At 41.0% G+C, this 15,143-nt stretch overlaps 1 protein-coding gene across 3 annotated transcripts; it reads right to left on the reverse strand.

Annotated features, from left to right (window-relative positions):
- Nucleotides 1-488: 488 nt before the first annotated feature.
- On the reverse strand, nucleotides 489-4,948 carry LOC139608809 (ubiquitin carboxyl-terminal hydrolase 37-like). 3 transcript variants are annotated; one of them, XM_071462912.1, is made up of 15 exons: nucleotides 4,707-4,948; nucleotides 4,464-4,501; nucleotides 4,212-4,296; nucleotides 4,036-4,070; nucleotides 3,738-3,807; nucleotides 3,410-3,630; nucleotides 3,175-3,306; nucleotides 2,915-3,038; nucleotides 2,662-2,813; nucleotides 2,435-2,537; nucleotides 2,179-2,255; nucleotides 1,871-1,979; nucleotides 1,697-1,757; nucleotides 1,397-1,554; nucleotides 489-1,243 (listed from the first exon to the last, which is right to left on the reverse strand). In XM_071462912.1, exons 1-14 carry the CDS (start codon nucleotides 4,734-4,736, stop codon nucleotides 1,433-1,435), a joined length of 1,359 nt encoding a protein of 452 aa, XP_071319013.1. In that variant the 5' UTR covers nucleotides 4,737-4,948; the 3' UTR covers nucleotides 489-1,243; nucleotides 1,397-1,432. The 3 variants fall into 3 exon arrangements, with proteins under 3 accessions (XP_071319013.1, XP_071319004.1, XP_071318995.1); XM_071462903.1 differs by having other exon boundaries at nucleotides 4,212-4,501; nucleotides 4,707-4,947; XM_071462894.1 differs by having other exon boundaries at nucleotides 4,464-4,781.
- Nucleotides 4,949-15,143: the final 10,195 nt, after the last annotated feature.

Raw genomic sequence — 15,143 nt, forward strand, 5'->3', positions numbered from 1 at the left:
TTGGTCTGTGTCATTTCTGATAACTGACGTGACTGGATGTGAAGTTTTTTCAAGCTTTTATCAAGAAGCGAGTTCTTCAGTTGGACGGTGCAGTGAACAGCTTCATGTTAAACCTGTGTGTTAAACGCGGCTCCAGTCCAAGTCCAGTGAAAGCAACCACTGAATACACAACAAAAACAAAACTGGGAAAGATTCAACAAAAACAAACCAGCCACAACCATTAGCCCACGCTAACATTACAGTGAGATGCTCCACAGCAATGCTAGTGAACCTGTTAGCGATAGCACACATTCATAATACTGTTACCAAACATCTTGGCATTTATAGGTCAAATATAGTTTTTTTAAATTTTCATTTTGTACAGACACCAAAGCTCACACTGAAATTAAACAGACACAACATACAATGTAAAAGAACATTTGAGATCAGGCTGTTGAAAAAAACAAATACACAACAAATACTTTATTTTCATTTTTAATTTACTTTTATTTTTATCAAATTAATATTTCATCAATACATATAATATAATGTAATACATACAGAAAAATATTCTTTCTCTTCCTTTACATTCACACTTAAGGGCAATTTAGAGTCATCAATTAACCTAACGTTCATGTCTTTGGACTGTGGGAGGAAGCCGGAGAACCCGGAGGGAACCCACGCAGACACGGGGAGAACATGCAAACTCCACACAGAAAGGCCCCAGGGAGTCGAACCCAGGACCTTCTTGCTGTGAGGCCACAGCGCTAAGCACTGCACCACCGTGCTGCCCGCTTATTGCTTATTTTTATTTATCTAACTGTGAAATATTTACAGTGTTAATTCCCCAGAGAGCAAGCCGTCTACCTGAAACTGAATTACAATTTTTGGCGACTGTGGCAAGGAAAAACTCCCTTTAAGAGGAAGGAACCTTGGGAGGAACCGGGCTCTCTGGGTGGGGGGGGAGCCCTTCCTCCTGAGGGCTGGTGCTCCTTCTGGTCCTCCTCAGCTCCTGATCCATCCACCCCAGGCTGTGGTCTTTATCCATCTTCTTCTGGATGTGCTGGTACGATGCCTGCATCTCTTGCTCAGCCTCACTCTTCACTGAAAGAGAAAGAAAAAGAGAATGAAACAGAGGGGGGGGGGTACTTACCTTTTGATGCCTCGTCCCGTGGTTGTTCCTCTGGACTTGCTGTCTTCAGGAGCCAGGTGCCTGCTGATGGTTTCCACTCAGGCTTCTTCAGGAGCGTCCTGCCGTCTAGAACTGAGAATAAATCCAGGTGTTTTTCTATGTTTTCTCAGCTGTAATTAATGTGAAATGTACAGAAGAGCAGTGTTGGTGCTGAGTCTCTCTCTGCCACATCATCTCCATGATGTGTCTGACTTCAGTGGACATGTGGCAGAGCTCAACTCTTACTTGTCTTCTGTAGAACAGGATGTAGGCGGTTCTTCGTCACCGGTCACACACGGAGGCGCCGCTGGTTTCAGTTACCGCTGCATCGTTGTAGGTGAACCAGCGGTCGGTCGGGTCTATCTGGCCCACATCTGGATCCACCCCGTCGCAGATGTAGTGTCCTAGCAGGAGCAGAAGAAGCGTTATATGGGCTGTGTTGGATGTTATGAAGGTCGTCTGACTTTAACTGATAGCAGTGATTCAGTGAACATCATTGTTACTTAGACTCAGTGTGACATTAAGGAGAATCATGGATCATCTTACCTCTCGTTGCTGTGGCGCCGATATGGCTGATGGTGCTAACCAAACTGTAGCAGCCACCACCCTGAGAGGGAACACAGTGGATCAGAGTTAGTCTACACACAGTCCAAACATCTACTTCTATCAGCCCCAGTCTGGTGATTTTGTTTGTTATCAAATCTCTGAGTTTTTCTTTACCTGGTTGGAGGGCACCACCAGCTCTCTGGAGAGGACGACGGGGTTGTGGTCTTTAATTAGCTGGAGAGTTGGAGTAAACCTGAAGCGCTTCAGGTGTAAGACCAGCACTCTGTAGACAGCAGGGGACAGAGGAAAAACTGAAATGTGGCGTTACAAATTATTACGATTGGTATTTTTCCTAATCAATACTTCACAATTTGTCCTTAGAGTCAGTGGAGGCCAGTTGGATACCAGTGGGTGAACCAGTATCATCTCTGTGCACTGTGGTCAGGAGGTTGTTCATGTGTGATGGATCTGATGTCTCTCACCTTGGCAGATTGATAAATGAGGAGCGCTGGCCTGACCTGGTTGCTCCGCACTCGCAGGTGTACTCCAACTCCGTCTCCTGCAGAACAACACAAAACCAACACGCTGTCACTTCTTCTACATGCACGACGACAAACAGCTCCACATCCACACACACTGACACAGGTAGTGATGGTGTGATTGAAGTGTTTTCTGCGTCATATCATCACATGATATCAGTGGGTGTGATGTGAATGAATGAGGACAGGTGTTTCTTACCATCAGGTAACATTCCAGCAGTCGTTGTACTGTTTCTGCTCCAGGTACCAGGTGCAGGGAGAGGTTTGTGAAATCCTCCTCTCTGCTGGATTCTGCATGGCAACTACACATTGAACAGATAATACAGTTGTAATACAGCTGCAGAGGTGACGATGAGGCTACTGCGTAGTGTTCAACACTTGACTTCTCTGCTGTGAAGCTGAAGGTGTGTAACTGTGTGGCTTTACCTCTTGCACTTCCTGGTGTTTAGCATCTTGAACACCAGGTGATCCTCCACCGGACAGCTGTAGGTCCTGTCTATGCTGGGAGCCAGCACCTGCAGCTGTAGGCCCAAACACCTCACCTGTTGTAGCACGGCCGTGAGGAACTCGTGAGCGTCCTGCAGTTATACAAGCACACAGTTGCACAGAGAGGTTTAAGCACAGAGGAGAAACTATCAGGAAGCTGTGAAACCACAAACCTTAAAACCTGCTTACTCACTTTCTGGTGGAGGTCTTCAAATTCTGGGTTCCACAGAGAAACCGCCTTCTTGAATGTGGAGAGAAGACGGGTTTTGTGACGAACATCAGTGGAGAAGTGAGACCCACTGATGTCTGTTAATGATCTGGAGAGAGAGAGAGAGGGAGAGAGAGAGAGGGAGGGAGGGGTGGTTAGAGACTCTGTCTGTGATATGAAACATTGTGGTGTTCAGGAATCAAGTGAAGGATGAAATGAGTGCTTGTGTCTGAGGGGTGCTGTACCTCATGATTGCACCTTCGGGGATCAGACTCCAAACCTGCTCCTGTTGGCTGATGTCTCTGACGAAGTCCTCCAGTGTCAGGAGGCTCTGCAGGCAGGAGTTGATGTAGCAGAACTGTGCTGGGTTGGGGAACCTGACACACAAACAGAACAAGTCATTTTCTCCCTGCAGCTGTTTGTCTCTTTGATTCTCCACAGCCTTTTTTCTGGTGTTTGTGGATATGCAGATGTTCTTACCCAAGACAGTGGATCTGCTGTTGTCTGAGGGTCTTGTTGTTGGTCACAGGCACTTTTTTCTTCTTCTTCTTGGGCTGGTCTTCAGGAACGCTGTCGTCTTTTGGCCGTCCTTCCGTCTCACTTTGGTCTTTAAGCTCCACCACCTTGTCGCGCTGAGGGGTGGAGTGGCACTCCTCCTTCGGGGGCTGTTCTTCTGGGGAGGGTGCAACCTTACATCTCTTCTGTTGGGGTAAAGGAATACTGAGGTTAAATCATACAAAGAAACGCTCATCAATTATGAAATATCTGGTTGACACTGAGAGCTGCACTTTGTGTCAAACATACGTACCTTCCAAAAATGCCACCACCGAGGCTTCTTCGCGGTCTTCCTCGGGGTTTTGTCATCGGAGGTGGAGACGCTGGTGACAAAGAGGAACATTTGTTATCTCACTGGGAACTCACTGATTGGCTGGAGAGAAAACTTTAAGAGATAAATCAGCTTCTAGTCACTAGTAAAGAGCAAATACAGCCTTGTATTAACGCTAACAGGATAAAAGTTTGAATTCCACAAACTCATCAGATTCTCTGAGACACTTAAAGTCCCAGCTAACAAAGAGGCTGAAGGATTAAATCTCATGTGTCTTTACCTTTGCTTCTCTTTTTTATCTGGATTTTTCTTTGTCTGTGTGGAAGAAACAAAAAACAAAAAGAAGCAATAATTAGAAACTGTGTCAAATATCATTGATAATATTTAGTTCAGATATGATTCTTAAAAAAATACTGAAATGTGTTTGATATGAAGCCATGACACTGCCAAACATACCAAGGGGCGACCGAAGAGTCGATATATCCAAGGGGTCGTGTCTCCTTTCTTCTTGGTGACAGCCGGAGCGTCGGGGGCGCCGACACTGGTGAAGAAGAGAAACACAGTTGGTATCATGAGGCGATTATTATTGTTCCTATACAAACAATACAAAATCATCCCCCAGAGTGAATAAGGAAGCTGATGGACCTGAACATGGAGATGAAGAAATAGTCAGGAAAACAGTCTGATAATAGTTATGAGCTTTCTTACCTCTCATCTGCCACCAGTTGGATAACAGCTGTTGATTTCTGTAGAGAGACAGGAAAAATAAATGAGATTAAAATGACTGGAAACATGATGTATCTTCACAGCTGATATAAAGTGGCTTCACAGACAGTTTCTCCTAAACTCACTGAACTGTGAAGTGGACACAGTTCCACCTTTTACCGTCCACAGGGTCGAATCCACAGCAGAGAAATGACAGAGAATGTGTGGTGTATCTAGAAAACAAACCTTTCCGCTACAGGAAAACAGACGAAACATCTTGATGAGTCTTGTCGAAGTGGAACTTGGACTGAGAGTAAAGAGCTTCTGTCTGCTGGTTTGATGAACTGTGATCTGTTCTACAGGAGCTCTGACTTCACAGTGACCCTTCTAGAACGTCACTGTGATGTCATCATGTCAGTGTGTGAGGAAGCAGCTCCGAGTGTCAACATGGCGTCAGTGTATATATGCTGTAAAACTATGGTCTGAAAAGGCCCAAACTAAATCAGGTATCTGTCTTTTAGAGTGAGTCCAACTCAGATCTGAGGTCTCTCAGAAGCTCAAGTCAGGTCCTTTAAGACAAGTCTCAAGTCTTCATAAGAAATCTTCCATGTTTCCATCATCAGTAATGACAACTGATGACTGAACCGACACAAAAAGGCAGAAAAACACTCACGTCCACATCAGAGGAAATAATTCAGTGGTGTGTAAGCACTGCTGAAGTGTCCATACAGTTCATCCACTGTCACTCAGACCTGTTACTGTGTCTCTGTCCACAGAAGCAGCTGAGAGGACAACATGGAGATAAACTGTCTCTCAAACTGTCCTCTATAGTTACTAGAGGATCATGCAGAGTGTGCAGGACATAAACTGGCTTGTTTTTATTGATTCCTTTATTTTATTCCACACACCCACTGTAGCTCTGTGGGCCCAGTGTGAAACCATGAACTTCTTCATAACAACAGGAGATCTGTGTGATCTGCACATGAAGCTAAATGTGTGTGTTTGTTTGTGAATGTGTTGGTGTGAAAGTCAAATCATCACAACTTGTAACAAATGAAATAACAATAATTTACTGATATATTGTTTTGTCTTTCTTTCATTTTCCTCTGACAACCTTCAGCACAATGGTGAATAACAAAGAAAACATGAAGCAGTAACAGGTTGATATTTGGATTCAAACTTTATTAACAAGGTCAAATTTATTTGGGTCCTCACCCTGAGACAGGCACGTAATCATGAAAACACATGAACTCGTTATTACACATGTTGGAATTTATAGGTCAGACTTTTACAAAACTATTCCCACTTCAAAATGATATAAAGTAGATGAAGTTAGATCCACAACTTTAATAATGACAAACAAACACAAAGCACTAACACCGTTCAGCAGGCGTTCCCGCTGGTTTTACGCACGGACCATGGGAGGTTTTCTGGAGGTGAGTTGGAGCTGAAACTGAAACACAACATACATGAGTCGAAACACACACAACACTGTGTGAGAGCGACACACAGCAAACACACTCACTGACCGAGCTGCTGATGGAACAGATTCATATAGAAGCAGCTGGAGATGTGTAATTTACTGGACAGTGGCAATAGAGCTGACATTAAATGTTTTTGTTTCTTCATACCTGTCAAATACTTACATGGCCCCATCAATAATTATGTCTCCCATATATGTCTACTACCCTGTTATCTGGAGTTCCTTAAGGGTAAATCCTCTGAGCTATCCTTAAAAAAATCAAAATCACTGAGTCGATGTCAATTCAAAAGCATTGTGTGTTTTCAGCTGTAGCCTCCACAGTTTCTCCCTCAATCTCTCTCAAACTATTAGATCTGCTAAATCTGGTAACTGTTTTAAGCGCCTCCTGAAATCATATTTATAGGTTGGCCTTTTTATGAGATTTTTAAAACCTACTCTTCATTCATCGTTTAATTTTTTTCTGTTCCAACTTCTTTAATAGATGTTTTGTTTTGTGTTGTTGTTGCAGGAAGCACTTTGCAACAGTGTAAGTGCTATATAATAATAATTATCATTATTATCATGAACAATTTTTTCTCTGTTGTCTTTCTTTGTCTGGTTGCAGAGAGATTCATGCCAGTCCACAGTAAACACCTGATTGAAGACTGCTGGTGAATTTTCAAGCAGAAATGATGACAACACCTGCCCAAAGTTCCAGTTTCCTTAAATCTTTGTTTAGAAATATTCTGCTGTCAAATAAATACAATTCAGCCCAATTAAAATATCACTGAATCCAAAAAATATGTTTAAGTCTAAAACATTTAAATATTTTTTTAATTATCTGAAGTGAGGACATTAAGGATGTGAGCTAATGGGGGACTGATCAGGACTGTTAGGCAGATACAGCTGCTGTCTGCTGTTGTCTCTGGAGATGGTGAACCGGCCCTGGACTGACTGAGAGTAGGATTTGCTGCTGCCACCACCACTACAGATATAAGCGATCCACTCCAGTCCTTTTCCAGGAGCCTGTCTGATCCAGGCCATCCTGTAGCTGCTGAATGAGAGTCCAGAGGCTGTACAGGTCAGTGTGTGGGATTCTCCAGGTCTTTTAACCACTGGTTCAGATTCTGTCAGAGTCTGACCATCAACACCTGTCAGACAAAGACAGAAATTTATGTCATGTGTTACATTGGCAGCACAAATGAAAATATGTAAGATTAAAATTAGAGAAGCTCTTCACCTGCCCAGCAGAGAGTTAACAGCAGCAGTCCTGTCCTATAGTCCATCATGTTCAACTGTGTGTCCACTGTTCTCTGTCATCCTCTCTGCAGTCAGATAAGTAGAGGTGGAAGACATCTGAGTTTTGCATTGACTCCTCCTCACAGGGAGGAGAGAGAATCAAGCAGTACAGATCTCAGGTTCATAATCCTCCAACAGTCCCTCTTGAATATTTCACAAATTAACTTTGTTAATAACTTTCATTGTTAAGCTTGGTCAGCATCATGTTTATACAATAGTACAAAGTACTTATTATTAATGTATGGTATTGTCATGAACCAGCTTGAAGTAAATAAGTAAATTTATTTGTCTATTAATACACAATACACACATTTAATGTGTGACCTGTAGATCAGTGGTGTCAGTGGTGTGGTGAGTGCCAACAAAACCCAAAACTCAACCAAAGCAGAATGTTTGTCACTGGGAGGAGAGAGAGGCAGAACTGATGTCTCCAGTCCTCTGAGAGAACAATCAGGAGAAGTGGATTCAGGTGTGGCTCTGTTCTCCTGACACATCTCTACCACTCTGACCTCCCCCTAAACAGGAAGAAGACCAGAAGCTCAAGGAGTCAGTGTTTTGCTGTTTTTTATTATGTTTTCTTTTTTGGTTTTTTGTTGTTTTTTTTTAAGACAAAGTGCATTGACCAGTTGAAATCATGCTGATGGTCTTTAAATATAATCACTGTGAACAGATACTTTAATACCTCAAATGTTTCATTTATATTCCGTCATTGCTAAATATGTTCAAAGACTGTTTCTCTCCTCAACGGTGAACTGGTGTGAAATCATCAGTGGTCTGAGGGCTCCTCCTCTGGTGGCTTCATGTTACAAGTGTTGAGGCACTGAGGGGTTTTTGTTCAGGTCGACTGATGCTTTGTGTTATTGTGTTACTCTCTGGCACAGTAATACACAGCAGAGTCTTCAGGCTGCACATTCTGTCCATTTAGAGTCACTGTTTTGCTGGAAGAGTCTAAGCTGATACTGAACTTGTTCTTTAGTGAATCTTTGTAGGATCCTGTGCATCCAGTACATGCATATCCAATCCACTCCAGTCCTTTCCCTGCAGGCTGTCTGATCCAAGCTGTGTAGTAGTCGTCAACAGAATAAGAGACCTGACAGGTGATGGTCAGACGTTGACCTGGCTGCACAGTCACAGAGGCTGGCTGTGTCAACTGTTCACACTTCACACCTGTTAAAAGAAGAAAATGTTTTGTTATCAATGATCAAGTGAAACAGCAAAAGAAGAAATGTTGACTGTGACAAATCCAGAGAGACTCACAGGATCCAGCTGCCAACAGCAGCAGCAGAGCTACACAAAACATGGTTGATGGTGAAAGTGAGCAGCTGTGAACTCCACTGACAGTCTGATGTGAAGTTTTTATAGCTGAGGAACAAGGAAGCTCACTGAGTTTGCATACAATCAAACATAAGAAGCATCAGTGTTGGTCCAACTGGAGCCAATAGAAGAGTCTGTTCAGTGTTATTATATCTGCAGAGTGAAAACATGTTAGGAAGTCTCTACTGCTTCACATGTGATATTTTGGTGTCATTATTCATTTTATTTTTTCATTTAAAATGACCAGTTTAACAACTTTATGAATTACTGCATCTCTGCTTTTCCTGTGATCTATTTATGTCCAAACGTGTTGTTTTCAAACCAAACTGTTTTTATTGTAATTTATTACAAAACAAAACACATTCAATCAATTAAAATGACAAGAAGAATTGTGTTAAACACCTGTAGAAACCAATCAACCACCAGTAATGTTACTTTCTGTGAGCCATGTTTACAGTCTGTTTCATGTATTTTCAATTATTAAAATCCACCATTTAAATGATGAGTTGTTTTTCTGATAAATTGGGTTTACTCCTTATTAAGTACATTTTCTATGACATATGAGCACAACATTTATTAAACAGAACTTTTTCACATCCATGTATTTGCTGACTTATTTATTAGCTGCAAACATAAGTAGTGACAGCAGACGGGATCATGGTAAATGGTGTAAAAAAAACTATGTCACTGGTTTGTATTATTTGCACAAAAGACTTTTAATAGCTTCAGTGTTTGAAGAAACGGAGAAACCTGAAGCCTCTAACAGAAAAGATCTGAAACGTGTGACAATATTAAAAAAAAACATAGTTACTTAGTTTTAATTTTTGATGAAATCTATAGTAGTTAATGCATTTATGCATTTTATAATTAAACACATTTAACAAAGTAATTTACAATATTGTGTCTTAATTCATCAAAAAGTATTGTTTCAGGGCGTGTAGTACTGACTACACAGAGGCTGTACAGGTCAGTGTGTGGGATTCTCCTGGGTTTTTCTGGGGATGGAGTGTTTCTGTTGAAGACATTTCAGACAAGTCATTTCTAGTTACATTTTATTTTATGATTTATGTTATTAAAGTTTCCTTTTTTCCATGTGAAATACAACATCACATCCTGACTTTTTTGCGTTGTGGTGTGTTTTCCCATTTAAAAAAAAAATAGACTAAACAAATATGTGATATCATTGATAGAGTGATAAAGGTTAAGCTGAATTTACTGATCATTGTTCTTCAGTCAGATTAATGGTCCAGTCACATAGTTGATTTGTTTTTTATGCAGGTGTGTTTTTGTGGTTTGTGTCATTGTGCAGCATGCATACACAGTAATACACAGCTGTGTCCTCAGGCTGCAGATTCTGTCCTGTTAATGTCACAGAACTAGTAGAAGTGTATGTGTGGTAGAGCAACTTTGCATTACTCTGGTAAAAGTCACCTTCTCCCCAACGATGGAAAATCCACTCCACTGATTTTCCTTCACACTGTCTGATCCAACCTGTTGCATAGTTGTCATCAGTCAGAGAATAACCAGAGACCTGACAGGTGATGGTCAAAGACTGTCCAGGCTGCACAACCACTGAGTCTGTCTGGATGAGATCAATACTGTACACACCTGTGGAAACACAAATCAACATTATCTCCATCATTCATCTGAATATTCAGTGTTTCTAATGTGTTTATTAGTGTGAATCCACTGAAAGCTCCTCACAGGATCCAGCTGCCAGCAGCTGTATCAGAACTACAGAGAACATGGTTGATGTTGAAGCTGAACTGATGTGAGCTCTTCTGTCCTCTCACTGACACAGACACACACTTCATTTCCACATATGTAGCATTTGTAACTATTTGTAATTACAAGCTATGTATTTGTTCATTTATTTTTCTTTAGATGTATTCATCCCGAAAAAAATATAGTCGTAAAACCTAATTAAAGTATCACTGGTTCCAAAAGAACATATGTTTGCTGTGAATGAATTGTTTCATTTTCTTGAACTATGTGAACTGAGGGCATCAGTGATGTGAGGTAATGAAGGTCTGATGAGGACTGTGGGATTTTGTACAGCTGCTCAACCAACTTGAGTTACTGTGAGTGTCGAGCACAATAATAAACGGCAGAATCTTCAGTCTTCAGACTGTTCATCTGCAGATACAGCTGCTGTCTGCTGTTGTCTCTGGAGATGGTGAACCGGCCTTGGACTGACTGAGAGTAGTATTTGTAGCTGCCACTACCACTGATAGAAGCAACCCACTCCAGTCCTTTTCCAGGAGCCTGTCTGACCCAGTGCATAGAGTAGCTGCTGAATGTGAATCCAGAGGCTGTACAGGTCAGTGTGTGGGATTCTCCAGGTCTTTTAACCACTGGTTCAGATTCTGTCAGAGTCTGACCATCAACACCTGTCAATACAATAAAAAACATGAAATGAGATAGGCTGGTGAGACAAATAAAAACTATGTAAAATGCTGATATGTGAGTATTCCCACCTGCCCAGCAGAGAGTTAACAGCAGCAGTCCTGTCCTATAGTCCATCATGTTCAACTGTGTCCACTGTTCTCTGTCATCCTCTCTGCAGTCAGATAAGTAGAGGTGGAAGACATCTGAGTTTTGCATTGACTCCTCCTCACAGGGAGGAGAGAGGTGGAGTGATCCTTTGATGTCAACTTGTCTGGTGAAATTAGAATACATTTTTACGTGTCTGTCCACATCAGTAAAATTCAAATATTTTCTGATGAATTTCATGTTTCATATCAATATTAACACAGAAACAACCAGGTTTCCTCCTTTATAATTAGCAGACAGCAGCAGAGGTGTTTGAGGGAAAGCATGAAGAGAGTTCAGTGTGTGTGTCACCTCTCATGCTCTGATTGTAGGTGTCATGTGACGACCAGGACCTGCAGGACGCAGTTCATCTTGGGAAATATGTCTCTGGAGAGTTTATGTCCAGTCCATCATCTAGTGAAGGGAAGTCCACTGCTGGTGATAACTGGCCGTCTAACAGACATGTTTGTCACTTCAACTAGTGCAGGTCAGGGTGCAGCTCCAAGTCGCTGCCAGTCACAAACAGACTCATCATCATCAGATAAACAAGACTAAGAGTCTACAGCCATGCTGCTGGCTCTTTGTATCCAGGCACAGGAGACAAACAAATCACACTTATATCATCAGTAAAGCAGTGATGACTTCTGAAACCTCAGAGGAGGAAGATAACATGAACAGAGCCTTTTCAACCCACTAACACATTTTTGTCTTGAACGTCATTGACAATTTTAACCTGGTGAAGAACGAGAGAGATTGGGATCACTGGTGAAGACTGGAGATTTAGTTTTTGAGATTTAGTTGTCAGGGGAAGTTTTTGAGAAGTTAATCTTTTTGTCATGGTCAAGGTTTTTAACACCAGCTGTTCAGTCACAACTTACATGAGAGCTGTAGAGAGTGAATGCATTTTAAAGTAAAGGCCTATCAGGGAGAAACTGCCCATGATGTCCTTTATTTATGTTCTCATGAATTCAAATCTCACCGTGTGTGTGTGTGTGTGTGTGTGGTTCAGTCACAAGGGCCTCTGGGTATTTGTACAGCTCTGTTGGTGGTTTGTGTTACTGTGGGTTGACGTATACAGTAATACACAGCTGTGTCTTCAGGCTGCAGATTCTGTCCTGTTATCGTCACTGTTTCAGCAGAAGTGTCTCTGGTGTAGCTGAACTTGTTCTTCAGAGCATTGTTTTGAGAAAAGCTGCCGCTGCCTCCTCCCCAACGATGGAAAATCCACTCCATTGGTTTTCCTTCACACTGTCTTATCCAACCTGTTGCATAGTTGTTATCAGTCAGAGAATAACCAGAGACCTGACAGGTGATGGTCAAAGACTGTCCAGGCTGCACAACCACTGAGTCTGTCTGGATGAGATCAATACTGTACACACCTGTGGAGACACAAATCAACATTATCTCCATCATTCATCTGAATATTCAGTGTTTCTAATGTGTTTATTAGTGTGAATCCACTGAAAGCTCCTCACAGGATCCAGCTGCCAGCAGCTGTATCAGAACTACAGAGAACATGGTTGATGTTGAAGCTGAACTGATGTGAGCTCTTCTGTCCTCTCACTGACACAGACACACACTTCACTTCTTTATGAGGAACCTTCATTTGCATATTGTTGAATATTTAAATTTGTCTTTTGTCAAGAAAAATTAAGGAATAAAAAATGATATGTAAAGACTTCTGTTTCCTGCAGAAAGTTTTACATTAAAAATGTAAAACAAAACAAAAAGAAAAGTTTCTTTGTACCATATTCACAGTATCTAGCAGCTACTTTCACTGTGCAGTCCCAGCAGGTAGTTACTGTAATACAGGCTTTAACTGTCTGAGTTCAACTGATCAACTGTTTTTTTCCAAAGTTTTAGTCTTTTTAGTCCAGGAGATGAATAATTTCATCACACTTCATCTATCCACATAATAAAATGAGGACTGTAGGTTTTTGTACAGCTGCTCAACCACCTTCAGTCACTGTGAGTCTCGAGCACAATAATATATGTATATGTATTATTATTAATTTATTGTTAATTCACATGGGAAACCACACACACACAAAACATCACAGAATGGAAATCTTGTAAAATTTCATGTATTTGTTTTCTCTTAAACAACCTCTGAAAATATTCATGAATTTGAGAATAATGATAAACAGGAACTCAGCTGGATGAATTTCATTACTTCAAAGGTTTGACAGTGTCGCTCAATTTTCACTGTGGGAAGAAAGTAAGAAGCAATTTTTCAGTGACTATAAAGTCAGCGTATTTATATATAATATAATATATAACATCATAAATCATCAACCCAAACAATACCAAAATGTTTTCCACAGCCTCCAATTCTTTGACACTAACTTCATGTCCCCATCATCCAGGACCAAGCTGCTCCCATCTTGTTATGTTGTAATGTTTCACTAATGCACTGAAGTGCATCTGAATTTTATTCTTTTTTTTTTTTTTTACTTTTACTTTGTTATGAAAAGCATCTTGAAGTGTCTTCTTTTGTGCTCTAAAATCTCATCTTTAGCCCCTTTCCACTGTTTAAAAAACCCACTAAGACCCACTAACCTCAGGCTGTTGTCAGCAGTGGCAAAGGGTACTATCAACATTCACACCTGGGGTCAAATGACTCTACAGTAGAGCCAGGTATTTATGAGCCCTTGCTCTGATTGGCTCTGATCAGCACTGATAGCATTGGATGGTCAGACGTTGACCTGGCTGCACAGTCTCTGCATTCTCTGTATTTTAGATCATGAAACAGTGTTTTAAATCCAGGCTCTGCCAAATTTTTGCTTCAGTGTTAATTGTTGTTTTTCCAAATTATGTGTCCTCACATTCACTTTACTTAATTTACACTGGAACACATTCAAAAATAATGAAAAATATATTTTCATATAGTTTAGTCTGTATTTATTTATTCATTCATTATTTGCTTACTTACATAATATGTAAGTAAAACAGAAGTAATAACAGTGGTCATGTCTGATCATGTCAGTAAAAAGTTCAGGGGGGTGGATCAATCTATCCATCCAAGTACAGTTATAGTTCTCAATAATTTGTATAATGCAGGAAGGAATATTCATTTATGATTAAAAAATATGTTGTAGTTCATGTATGTAAATATTTTTGAAATATAAGGCAACTGATATAAAAACAAAATATAAAAGATATAATATGTTAAATAAATATCATGAAAAATATTTAGGGCTTAGGCTCCACCAGCCTGAAAGATCAGGACTGTCGGATTTTGTACAGCTGCTCAACCACCTTCAGTCACAGTGAGTCTCGAGCACAATAATAAACAGCAGAATCTTCAGTCTTCAGACTGTTCATCTGCAGATACAGCTGCTGTCTGCTGTCGTCTCTGGAGATGGTGAACCGGCCTTGGACTGACTGAGAGTATGCAATGTTGGCACTGTTGTAAATACTTGCAACCCACTCCAGTCCTTTTCCAGGAGCCTGTCTGACCCAGGCCATGTAGTAGCCACTAATGTCAAGTCCAGAGGCTGTACAGGTCAGTTTGTGGGATTCTCCAGGTCTTTTAACCACTGGTTCAGATTCTGTCAGAGTCTGACCATCAACACCTGTCAAGATGATAAAAAACATGAAGTGAAAGAGGCTGGTGGGACAAATAAAAATGTAAAAAGATGATATGTGAGTATTTTCACCTGCCCAGCAGAGAGTTAACAGCAGCAGTCCTGTCCTATAGTCCATCATGTTAAACTGTGTGTCCACTGTTCTCTGTCATCCTCTCTGCAGTCAGATAAGTAGAGGTGGAAGACATCTGAGTTTTGCATTGACTCCTCCTCACAGGGAGGAGAGAGGTGGAGTGGACTGTGATTTCACTTCATGTTTGGTTTAACTTTATAATAATAATAATAATAATTTTTAAGTGTGTCTTTCATGTTTAAGTCTAATTAGTCTAAAAGACTGTGTTCTCCTCAGTGCCTCTACACTACAATATAAAATTCCCTGGTGTTTATTGGTGATAGGACTCAAGTCACTGTCATGACAGTGAAAACACAGAGCAGTGTTGCAGTAGTTCAGGCCGAGCACTGAAGCTGTGTCTGAATCAGCTGATTGAC

Source organism: Trachinotus anak, unplaced genomic scaffold (assembly GCF_046630095.1).
Source record: "Trachinotus anak isolate AG129_WGS33_773 ecotype Australia unplaced genomic scaffold, CSIRO_AGI_Tana_v1 ptg000003l, whole genome shotgun sequence".
Classification (NCBI taxonomy): domain Eukaryota; kingdom Metazoa; phylum Chordata; class Actinopteri; order Carangiformes; family Carangidae; genus Trachinotus; species Trachinotus anak.

What these genes read in the sequence shown, in the direction of transcription:
- LOC139608809 (XM_071462894.1), bottom strand. Translation starts at nt 4,549, where the DNA reads ATGTTTCCAGTCATTTTAATCTCATTTATTTTTCCTGTCTCTCTACAG. An exon ending in GATAAAAAAGAGAAGCAAAG is followed by an intron (nt 3,808 to 4,035) that starts GTAAAGACACAT and finishes CTTTGTCACCAG; the next exon opens with CGTCTCCACCTCCGATGACA. An exon ending in TGGTGGTGCCCTCCAACCAG is followed by an intron (nt 1,758 to 1,870) that starts GTAAAGAAAAAC and finishes GTTCCCTCTCAG; the next exon opens with GGTGGTGGCTGCTACAGTTT.